At 46.7% G+C, this 12,035-nt stretch overlaps 1 protein-coding gene across 11 annotated transcripts in view; it reads right to left on the reverse strand.

Annotated features, from left to right (window-relative positions):
- The window catches only part of Kalrn (kalirin RhoGEF kinase), a 609,660-nt gene that overhangs the window by 175,901 nt on the left and 421,724 nt on the right, over positions 1-12,035 (reverse strand). For 8 of the 11 annotated variants that reach the window (XM_051149839.1, XM_051149835.1, XM_051149842.1 and 5 more), the window contains exon 34: positions 4,251-4,987. The exons of the other annotated variants lie outside the window; for them this stretch is intronic. In XM_051149839.1, coding sequence (XP_051005796.1) covers positions 4,925-4,987 — 63 coding nt within the window. In that variant the 3' untranslated portion in view covers positions 4,251-4,924. Of the gene's footprint in view, positions 1-4,250; positions 4,988-12,035 lie in introns of those variants that run through there. 11 annotated transcript variants of the gene reach the window in all.

Consider the following 12,035-nt stretch of genomic DNA (forward strand, 5'->3'; position numbering starts at 1 on the left):
TAGCCACTTCGGGGTCTGAGGCTTAATCACGGTTTACTGAATAAACAAGGGTGCAAGTAACAATACGGATAGGAAGAATCTGTCCTAATATCAGTGCATTTGTGAGACAGTGGAAGGAAAACTGAAATTAAAATTCTCAAACCAAGAGACAGGGCCACCACCTGTGTGGTGCAATGGGGATCCACTCTTCCGTCACGAGGAGCTGGCACTGGAGTGTCTGAGAACATAACTAAACCAGCAAATACCAGGCGGGGGGATTTTTATCCTTCATTTCCTTTTCTGTGGGGGCCACATTCAGGTATCCAGGAATGTGATATGTGAGTCGTGCAACTGAAAACGCACTCCTTTTGCTGTATGTGTAAGTGATGCAGAAATGTTCAGTTCTGTCTATGTAGCAGAATGGGAGCAACAGCTCATGGAATCAAAACGTCATTTCTGTTTTTCTTTGGAAAGTGTTATGTGTGCTTTCCCCTAGCAGGTTTGTTTCTGTAATGATTAGTTCTATCTCAGGCTATTTATAAAATGAGTTAGCATGAGTAATACCCAGTAGGAGAAGAGTTTATGCTACAAAGAGCTCACGCAGGCCTCAGTACTTGCCACAGTTAATCGCTCATGTGGACAATCTTCTTGTACTAAGTGATTAAAAAAAAAAAAGCAAAGAACAACCCTACATCCTGGATAACGCCTTTCCGGATGGACATCCCAAGACAATGCTTTAGCTACTGAAAGGAAGACAGTGGAGAAGGGACTCTGGACCGGAGCAAGGTGACCGAAGCCTCTCTACCTTGGGAGGCCACATCCCTCCTTGTGGTAATAATAGTATCAATCCCACTAGCTATAAGGTGTTCTGTGTACTAGCTTGACTGGTCAGAAGGAAGTAGGGGGCCAGAAAGGTTTTGGATGTATTACAGTGATAAAATACTACGTACATGTTGGTAGGAAGACAACAACGTACTATTGGCGCCTCCTGTTCTGGAGGCATTCCTTGTTTCATTTCAGGACCTTGGGCTTTGGCTTAGGATTTTACTTTTCAAGGACAGCTACTCTGATACTGTCCAGGAAGCCTAAGGAACGGGTACATACTTTCTTCAGGAGTTGATTTACTTGGTAGGTAGCTTTTCGAACTATAATCGCTTAGTAGGTCTCTGAGTGTGCCTCCTGAACCAACAGGATCAGTATTACCTGAACTTTGGTAGAAACGCAAATTCGTGCGTCTACTTCAGATGGACTCAATCACATAATGGGGTCCCGGGATCAACCAGCCTTTGAGGTAACTGAGATATCGACATAGCTATATCTATATCTATACACACATATCTCAGACTCAGAATATATGTGAGTTTGAGAACCGCTGCTTTAGCCCAAAGGAGAAAAGGGAAAACTAAGATTCGAGCATTTGCATGGGGTCTTTTCTAATCACACTATACAACTATCTATTTAGAGCTGGGCACAAAGTGACATGTTAAGTTGTATTAAAGAGACTTCTCTGTTACACTTGAAAAGAGCAGACATATTTAAAACCTGTGCACTCATATGTATTGTACACAGATTATTTATGTATATGCGTATCTGTAAAATGCTGACCTGGTACATCAGTTTCCCTTACACATTGCGCCCCGACCTCTGCCATGTTCTGCTTTCCTGCCTTGATTTATTTTCTTTGTACCAGTTATTGGCTTCTCGTATGTCAAGTTAATTCTTTGTGCTTGTCTACGTATCTCCTGAAGGGGATGTGTTCTATTGCTCCACACCCGTAGCTGGCCATACTATCCTTAATGTGCCCAATCTCATCACTCATGTTCCTAGGTCTGAGAACCACGCCTAGCGACTAGGCTGCACCCAGGAAATATTTGTTGAATGAGTGACTTCTTGCTCCAGAAGTCGGAAAAACACCAGGGTCAAATCATTGCAGTACCTGTGCACCCCCTTATCTGGCAGTGTCCCTAAGGCAGGAAGCTTTGCCTTCCGGTTTCTGAATTGGGCTCTGAGAACTTAGTTCATCATTTCCAAATGTACCCTTTGGGTTTTGCTAGGTATGGGTAGCGACTCAAGTGACTGATATGTTCATGTGGCTGGTTGGGGCTAGAGGGGAGTGAAATCTACAAGCTACGCAAAGGAACCGTGAGACGCAGCAGGGGAAAAGGAATACAAAAAGAAAGTCAAGGGGCTCTGAGCTATAGTTTTTATTATGCCTCTAAGGTGTAATATGTTCTTGGGCAAACAGCATTGTGTGTCTTGGTTTCATCGTCCTGACCTCACACCCTCCTCTTGCACTTGTTATGCATCTGTTCATGTGTTGTCTGACTAATGCCTGTTTCCTGAACTGGGAAGTTCCATGGGAACAGGGTCTATTTGCTCACCTACATTTTACTGCCCAGCCAGCAGTTGGAGTCATTTCTTAAAAATAGGGACAGTGAACAAATCCCCATGAGAATTAAGTGATGATTTCAGCCTATTGGCCTATGCTCTACAAGTAAGCAAGCTGCAGGCGTGTAGATGTGTGTGGCAGAGATCCTGGCCTAAAGAGCTCTCTAGTCATAGGGAAGAGCGGAGTGCTCCTCTGCACTGGCCACTGACGTAGACAGTGGCGATGGCTATGCCATGTGGAGCCCAGGCTAGCCAGCCACCAGGCTATCAACCCTGTGGCTTGGGAAAGCATTGACACGGCAACGACAAAGCACAGAATCCCGAATCGGTTATTTCTAGTGTCCAGGTTTCCCTTCGCAGCTTCAGTCTCATCATTAGGAAGATAAACACAACACCGCTGGCCTCCCTGACTGGCTGTGGAAATCACAGGAATAAATGCAGTAGCTTCTTGGTGTCTGAGAGCCTCCTTGTCTGCGTCTGCCTCTGTAGCCCCTGCACACACTTGTGAGCCAACAAGGTTTCTAAAGATGCCTCGTTCACCAAGGACTAGACCCTAGAAGGTTGTTAACTAGTTTATGGCAATGCCCTCACCAGGCTTTGATGAAGGGAGCGTTTCTCACAGTATCTGCTTTTGGGAATGTCTTTTTCCCCCAGTGGGTCTTGCAATGTGCTTATGGCTTGCTATCAAAATTTGAAAATGAAATTGAAGTTAATTATCCCCAAAGGTGCTGAGACCTATCACTGAATGGATCAAGTCTAAACTTGGCCTGCCTGTTTTGGGCTCCCTTTGTCTCTCTCTCATTGCAGGTTACTCTCTCCCATAGTCCCTCCCTCCCTGGCAGAGGGGGTTCTACTCCTGGCTCTGCCCCACCCCTTCTGCCTCCCCCTCACCACTCTCATCTACAGATGGGCATTCATCTCTGTTCTGGAATGCAAGCTCTGTTGCTAGGAAACCAGAAAATAAAACTGCTGTGGTTGATAGGCTCGTTACTAAGGGCTGCCATTGCAGTGGTGCCACCGTCCTGCCATAGAAGCCAGACACACTCTATGCGTCTGCCCTCAGCTTGGCAGGTCTTTCCAGAGAGTGGGAAGGCAGAGAATTTAAGGGCCTCTGAGCTCAAGAGGAAGGATTTATAAATCACTATATATCAACAGCCTGCTTTAGAATCATTTTATTAGAACACATCCAAGGAAGAGACATATGGAAAAAAGACAGCAGCAGTTCTCAGTCATGCAAATGCCCGTGATAAGGGTCTCCATTGGGTTTTTAAGTTCAAGTACAAAGACAGTCCTTTCCTGAGCCAGGCGCAATTCCAGAGAATGACGCTTTACAGTGAGAGCGTACACCCTTCGCAAAGTTCAGAACACTGAACGAGTCACTTTCTCACAGTAAGAGTGTGAGATACATAGAAGTGTAAACTTTTAGGGACCCTCTTCCCTGCCCTCCCCATCACCCAGCCTGGGAAGTGAGCCCAAGTTCGGGGTCTCTTAGAAATAAGGTTTAGTCTATTGAAAATAAAGCAGTGGGACTTAAAAAAAGGTTAGAAAATGAGTGTTTTATATATATATACATATATATTTATATCTATTTATATGAAATGGAGTCATCCCTGCCTCTTGCCTTGGGGGTATGTGTGTGTGTGTGGGGGGGTTCCATGAAACTTTGTTAGGGGTTTGGGTTCTTTATCGAATGTTATGGAAACTGGAAGACTTTAAAAAAATTTATTATGAAAAATTGCAAACATATACAAAAGTGAGGATAGCATAATGAACACCCACGTTCCTACTACCATCTAGTCAGTGACTGGCAACCAGTGGCCAGCTGGTTTCATTTAGACCTTCCCATCCCCAACCAACAGCATCACTTGAAGTAACCAGGACCGGAAGGGCGGCCTTTGCCCCAGAGGCCTCAGAAAGGAGCGGAGAGGAGGCTGTATCAACCAGAAGTGTGTGGAAGGAAGTGGCTGCTGCGAGTATGTGGGACAGCGTGGATTTGAGCCTCACCATTGGTATCTGAAGCTCTCACACACTCTCACGGTAGAGGAGACAAGCTACAGTAGAAGGATGGCCTTTTCCAGATTGGGGGCGGGGCACCGTTCATAGCAACGTTCACCCTGAAGAGAAACTCAAAGCCGAGTACATCCCTTCAGCTACCCTGTTTACTGGAGTTGCAGACTTTGGGGGCAGTAAGGGTCTGAAAGTGGGGAAAAGGGAGTGGGAATCCCTGGTGCTCAGGTTGGGAGTTTGGGGGGAAGTACATAGGGGCCCTGGGGCCTCTTGAAGTCCCCATTGCCCCATCATTTTGGACTTTGGATCGAAGCTTAGTAACCTCAAAATTGCACCCGGGAGAGAAGGGGGGGGGAGGCCCGGGGTGAGCCCAAGGCCCAGGGGGGCAGATTTGACTTGGAACATGTTGCCCTCTGAGCATAGGCTGCACCCCATGCCAGCCCTGTCAGAGCAGTCTCAAGAGAGTTGGGTGATTGGAGTCCTGGTGGGAGGTCCCAACGGCGCCACAGCTAACCCGGTTGAGCTGCAGGGACAAGTCCCAGGCTGTGCGCTAAACGTAAGTGGAGAAAGGATCTCCAGGTCCCAGGTGCCACCGAGGAACAAGGTTGCCATCCTGTTAAGAAAAGGGCTGGGCTCTGTGACTTGCATATGACTTTGCAAAAATCTGCATGAGATCCCGGAGCCCTTAACAGAAAACAGTGTTAAACCACCAGTGCAGCCTCCTCCTAGTTACCCGAGGCACAGACTATGGAGCATAATCGCTCTTTCAGAAGAGGACAGAGAGGAAGCAGAGCTGGGTAAGCTATCCTTCAGTCTGAAGGTTCACAGGAGTCCAAGCAGGGCTACGATCAAGATGAGGATCGCTGACTGGCCACTTGATGCGAGAACTCAAATCCATGTCCTTTAAACTTAGGAGACCCCCCCCCCCCCCCCCCCCACAGAACAGTCCTGCGGCGGCCTCCCAATGTCTCAGACGAACATGTAACAGGAGCAGCAGAAGCAGCATCGACAGGAGGCCAGTAAATACTCGGTCCTCCTGGCATCGGCTCTTTGTGGTTACTCAGTACTGCCAATTACACTCTTTTAACACTCTTTCAGGATCCCACACCCTACCAAGCCTACATGCAATATTTAATTGAGAAAGAGAAATATAGAAAAGTTTACCCATTCCTGTAGATGTTTTGTAGCAATGGGCTTAAAATTTGTGATTTTTGTTTGTGGCCAGAGCTCACGGAATGCAGCAACCTGTAGTTTTCCTACGATATGGGGCTGGTTTGGGCAGAGTGCAGGGCAGTCTGAGGTAGGGAATGACTAAGTGGGCTGCTGAGCGTGGGCTGATTGGAGGCACAGCATCCACGTCAAATAATGGATTACCATTTCTCTAACACAAATGGCAAGTTCTAGTAGCCACTAGAAGAGTGAAGTATTTTAAGTGACAATGGATCCCGGGAAAAAGAAAAGTGCAGTGTCTTGACTTCAGGTCTGACTGGTGCTCATACCTTGGAGTCAAAGGCTCCCTCATACCTACCACAGAAATAAGAAATCTAGTTTGAAACCCCCCCAGTCAGAATTTCAGCTGAGGAGAGGGGACCAGCAGAAAGCTGAATAACATTTATGGCTGCCCTGAGCTCAGGGAAGGTGGGAGACGTTGAAAATGGTGGAAAAAAAGAGAAAGCCAGGAGCTGTCTATAAGCATCTGTGAAGTCACACATGGTCATGCCCCTCATGTGCCCAATTAGGTCACTGCAGTCTGGTAAAGGGCTCAAGACACTGAAAGCACATTTCCCTCAGTCCAATGTCACCCTAATACGAATGAGGAAGGGGACGTGTATCTGCAGTGCTCACACAATGGTCTCACACCATGTCTGCACCATCCTAGGTTAGTTAATATATGCGCTCTAAGGCCTGTAGTGCTTATCTCAATGGAAGGATTAGATGATTTTACAAACACTGAGTTTTGCATTCTGCCTTTTATTTATTGTTACTAATAGCTTATAAATTTGTGACTCTCTCATGTGCCAAGGATCTGAGTGTTGCCATGCATCCCACACATACCTGTGTGTGTAGTGGGTGTCACTGCACTCATTATGCAGACAAAGGCCTGGAGAGGTCCTGCCCAGGATCATAACTGGCAAGTGGATGGGTGGGATGAGCTCTGAATTGAGGTTTGTTTGGGTTCAAAGCTGTCCTTAAGCACTGCTGTGTGCTGCCTCATCTAATATCCTCACACACAGGCCTGCTATACCCTGGGATATATCTAATCGGAAGTGGTTTGAGTAACTTAATTATCCATATTAGGTTCTATAGAAGATTCCTTATCCCCTTTTCAGCCTCACATTGTGATTGGCTCTGTGCATCTGTAAATCTATTTGAAGATGGTTTGATGTATAGAGACACTCAGGAATAAAACCCATGTAGACTGAGTACATGGTTTTCTGAGAATCCTGAGAAATGCACACACCTGCCTGGGAAGACATGGTTGGATACACCAATAGGCATGTCAACAGAGTAATAACACAAATGTGTGGCTTTTCATAAATTTTTTGTTGTCATGAGAAGAGATCTCACCATGTAGCTCAGGCTAACTTCAAACTCACCATTTTCCCTCAGTTTCCCAAGTGGGAAAGCTGAGACATGGGTGTGCTACAATGGCCAGCTGCCTAACTTCTAACTTTTAAAAATAATAGCTATCCATGATCCCATTGAACTGACCTTTAAAAAAAATCTGACCTAATGGAAGGACTAGTAGTAAAGAAAAAAGTTTTAAGTGGAGGAATAAAATGCTACTGATGTTTCCTACTGGAAAAATAGCTATCAGCTTAGAATTTATGGTCACTGCACATGCAATCGTCCCATGCATTTGGCTTCCTGTGCGTAAGTACAGGGTCAGGGGTTAGAAAGAGTCCCCCTTGGTGACGGTAAGAGTCCTGAGTCCTGAGTCCTTTCTATGTTCCAACTGTTTATCCTCTGGACATGGAGTAGGGCAACACTTTGACTGTATTTGGCATCTTCATCTACAGCCCTTGACTGCGTCTGCCCAGAAGTACTTACGGTTGGCATTTTCCATAAGGAGCTAGAATCAAGGAGACTCACTTTATAGGACTGTGGCTTTTAGAGACTGGATTTGCTCAGCATTTGTCGGGGGTGGGGTGGGGGAGAAGTGGGGGGAGGGTTGTGTTGAGAATTTCTTGTCTCCCTCTACCCAGGTATAGCTGCCTTCACATAAAGCTAGCACTTAAAATACTACAGGCCTAGTGAAGCTCCCTGTGGCATGGTGAGATGTTCTGTAGTCACTGTGTAACGGGAGATAAGGCCAGACATCCAGTGACATAAAAACAGCCGCAGACAAAGAACGTATTTATTTAGGCGATAGCTTTGTGTCTTTGTGCTCCTGATCCACAAGGAACCACAGCAGCTATTTTGCAAGGGGCTGGTAAGTGAATCTTAACTGCAGACTGCCAGCGTCCTCTACTGTGACTTACTGGGCTGTGCTGTCGTCTCTCAGTTTTGTTCTGATGGCTTAAGAAGCTCCCGAGGCAAGGACATGCCTCAACTGCTGGTCCTACAGCTGACAGTCAGCCTCCTCGTGTCCCTGATTCATGGCATGCTCTACTGGGCACGGGAGATAGTGAGCAAACGGCACACACAATACACAGAACATGGAGAAGTCTCGGCTTCTGAACTATGTTGCATCCCATTCTGTTGGCCAGGAGGAGGAGATCATAGTATTTATACTATTTGAGCCAAACGTTGCTTTGTGTATTTTGCCTGCATCATCTAATGGTTTCCTTGACTGGGCTTTGCCCTTGGGAGGCCATGTGTACAGAGGGCAGGAGTCACACTTCATCGCTATCCTTTCTGGTTGTATGAGCCTGAGTAAGCTACTTACTCCCTAAGTGACAGGTCCCTGTAAGATCTGTCCCCTGCAAAATGAGGAGACCGATATGTACCTTGAGGACCAGGAGGCTCATCGTATTGGGGGCTTAGGCACAAAGCAAGGGCCAATGGTCAGTGCCTGGACTGGATTTCCTGCAGGCAGCCTGTGTGCTCTTCTCTGTCTGTCTAGCAATATCAGTGATTTCTCAAGGAAAGACTAGCGTCTGCCCCACCAGACGAGGAGGTGATTCTTGCCATGTGTACTCTGCCTGTGTTCCTCTATTATACCCAGGAAATTCTTACCATGATTAGCTTATAAAAATATTTTTCTACCTCACGTTTCAAACCAGAACCCAGACTAATAATTCTCCTTGCTGTAGCCATCGGGGTTAAGAACTGAGATACACAGCTGGGGGAGTATTGAAGAGTGCACCCAGAGAAAACATCAGCCATTACAAAACACATTTTACATAACTCTCCTCAAGGACTGGTTTTCTGTAGGTTCTTGTTTTGCTCCCTTATGCATGCTATTCCCCTTTCAGAGCTCCTGGGATCTAACGCGCATGTGCTGCACACTGAGCTCAGGGCTCCATCCTGCATCCTGCAGGGAGGAGATGGGCAAGGGACGAGGTGTGGGGTGACTGACTGGGCAGCACAGGTAGGTTCATCTGTGAGGCGCTTTGCCAGGGATGGACCAGGTATCCCTATGTCCAGAAAGAAGCTAGCCACAAGCAGCAGTATCCAAGCTCCCCACCTTTTCTTTTTCCTTTTCTCCCTCCCTCCAGGGAATGCTTTGATTGAACTCTGAACTCTGACAGTGTGGGAGATATCCTTGAAAATGTTTGCTATGTGTAACTTTATGGTTTCAAGTTTATCAGAAAACTTTCCTTCTGTCCTTGAGTGTAACTGAGGAGGAAAGGATGGTGTGTGTGGAGTGTCCTTGACCTCAAGATAAACTCCCTCCTCTCAGAAACTTGATGTTCATGAAGTGGCCTCTATAAGGAGCCTTCTGTGCCACCTGGAGTTGCTCAGGAAACCTTTCCTTTCCAAATCACCAAGGACTAAAACCGAGATTGAATGGGACACGTCCTCTTCCCAGGGCTTGTCTCTGTGTGAAATCTCTCTCTGTGCTTCTGTGGCTCAGGATCCCTCCTGCCTTTCCTTCCCATCTCTAAACAGTAGCCCTCAGGGAAGAACCCATCGGATTCTTCTCGCCTTGTCCTTGCCTCTAAATTTTCCCTTCTCTTTCCCAGCACAGTCCAAGGCTCTGGCCCTTTACAACCAAACAAAGTTGCCAGTCCATCTGCTCCTAACCTTGGCCCATGTGCAAATCAGCTACATTCACTCTATGGTCACCTGAGACACCACCGAGAGGTGAAGAGCTCTGTTTCCCAGGATATGTGGAGGCATCCTGGGTCTACAAAAGACAGACTCCAGCAAACAGCCAATTATCTTAGCTCTTCCTATTCTTTAAAAAATAACACCTGTTAGGATTTTTGTTGTTGTTAATAAAAGTACTATGTCATATTGTAGAGAAGTATGAAAAGCCGCCTACCAGAAATAACCATAATTTATATTTTGGTGTATTTTCTTCATATATACATATATGTATACATGTATATATAGACACATATATGTGTATATGGACGTATAAGCACAAAACACACATATGTACACACACGTGGTTCCCTTTTGTGGTTAACAGCAAGGTTAGTCTTTGATAGTAAGAGAAAGAAGATATCAGAGTGGATGGGAGAGAAAAGTAACTCCCGGCCTGAGCTCTGGCAGCCCTTCCTTCACCTGTGCCAGCCACAGGTGTCACCACTGTGCCATCTGTGTCACCACTCACTGTTGCATAATGTCACAGGCCTGATGAGAGGGGAAATCAACACAACCCTTGTCCCAAACCACACAGCAAATGCCTCTTGAGCACATGGAAAATATATTTGAAAACGCACCGATTCATAAATACAGACAAATAGCAGAGACACACACAAAGCATGCTATCCTTCCTGAGCACTTCCTGTGGATGCCTACCTCATCTCTGTGTACTAGGGGTAACAGGAGGCACCAGGACAAACTCTATCTTCACGGATCTCGTGATCCAGTGGGTGAGAGAAAAGCTCTTTCATGGGGAATGGTAGTGAACACAGGAGGAGGAAGATATTGCCTCTCAAAGTGCTGAGGGAAGAATGCCGGGAATTATTCCAGTAATGAAGCGGATAGATACATTTTAGCAGGATGCTCCCCACGGCCAGAGACTTTGTCTATGAGGACAGGAAATAAACCTGGAGGCATAGTGAGGCAGTATACAGATCGGTACACAAAAGACATGAGCCAGGGAAATAAGTGAAGCTGACTGCATATATACCAGAGGAGAGGTCTGCAGACAGTTTGGGGCCAAGGGAGGGGCAGGACAGGAGGCAGGGTTGAGACTGTTGGGAAATACAAGGTCTTGGGGATGCTGCTATGGTCCAGAGGCAAGCTGCTGTCCCTTACATAGCCAGGGACAAACTTTCTACATCTCATGATGGTGTGAAGCCAGGCTCAAGGGCAGGCCATGCACAGTGGCTGCAAGACAGCAAGAGGGGATCACTCAAGGGATGGGGCAGCGTACTAGCTATCAGAGACTGGGCCAAAAAGGCACGTACAGTCAAAAACCTGGGGGCCTGGGAAAGTGACGTTGCTTCTGCCCCAAATGCAGAAGTCATACCAGTTAACTAGATTGAAGGAAAGGAAGTAACTGTCTGGTGCTGAGACCAAGGAAGGGCAAGACACGAGTCAGACACATCCAGCGGTGCTCCTGTGCACTGTGACCCACTGACTATATCTGCCTATTGATTTTTCTGGCCTTCAGTTGAGTGCAGTGTTTATGGGATCAGAGAGTGCCTGCTTGTCTTTCCACTGCTCCTCCATCTTCGAACAGTACACAGCACTTGGTAGGTACTTGGGGAAAAAATGTAGTGGATGATGATGACCAAAGCGCCATTAGAGTGAAGTCACTGCAGAGATAAGGGTTTGCATATTTGTCATGGGTGCTAGAAATGAAGTAAGTAAAAATACGGAGGAAGGCGAGAGAGATGTAAAGAAGAATCAGGAGCAGAGACATCCAACTGCAGTCTGTCAGAGCGTGAAGTGACAAGTGTTACATGGTAGGGGGAAAGGAGGCATGTGACAGTATGAGGAAGAGGAAGTGACGAGCTAAACACTGAGGTGAGTGCAAAGCAGGGAGTCAGGGAGTCCTGGGTTAACCATGGAACTCCTGCTGAGCCCACATGAAGATAAAGGCAACTCTGTAGCCACTCTACTAAAAACTCTCAGTGCTTCTTAGGGGATGCTCAGAGAAGCCTAGACTGATTGCATTTAGTACCTGCCATGACCTACCCAACCTCGCATTTGTTTCCTTCAACTCATGGCACAAACCCTGAACGTGAATCAAGCAAACTTCCTCTCCTTGCCAAGTTATCCTCTACTTTCCTTTCCAGAGTGACCTTCCTCCCTCTCCCAAGGTCTTTGCTGCCACAGTACGTTCTAGTTAGCAGAGTTGAATGTGGTGCCATCTCTGACCCTCCTGGATTAGAAGCTTTAATGTTGTAACTCTCGACCCACAACGCCAAGCACGTCGCCTTGCAGTCATCTGTTCATGCACCGCCTGTTGGTTTAGGAGTGGCTGGGAGTTAGCACTGCTGAGTTTTAGTGATGCGCTGACACATGGTTTTGTCCTTGTGGACTTAAAGTCTGACAGAGAAACCAATCACATGACCTCACAGATTCTTCTGTGATCC

Source organism: Acomys russatus, chromosome 8 (genome assembly GCF_903995435.1).
Source record: "Acomys russatus chromosome 8, mAcoRus1.1, whole genome shotgun sequence".
Lineage (NCBI taxonomy): Eukaryota > Metazoa > Chordata > Mammalia > Rodentia > Muridae > Acomys > Acomys russatus.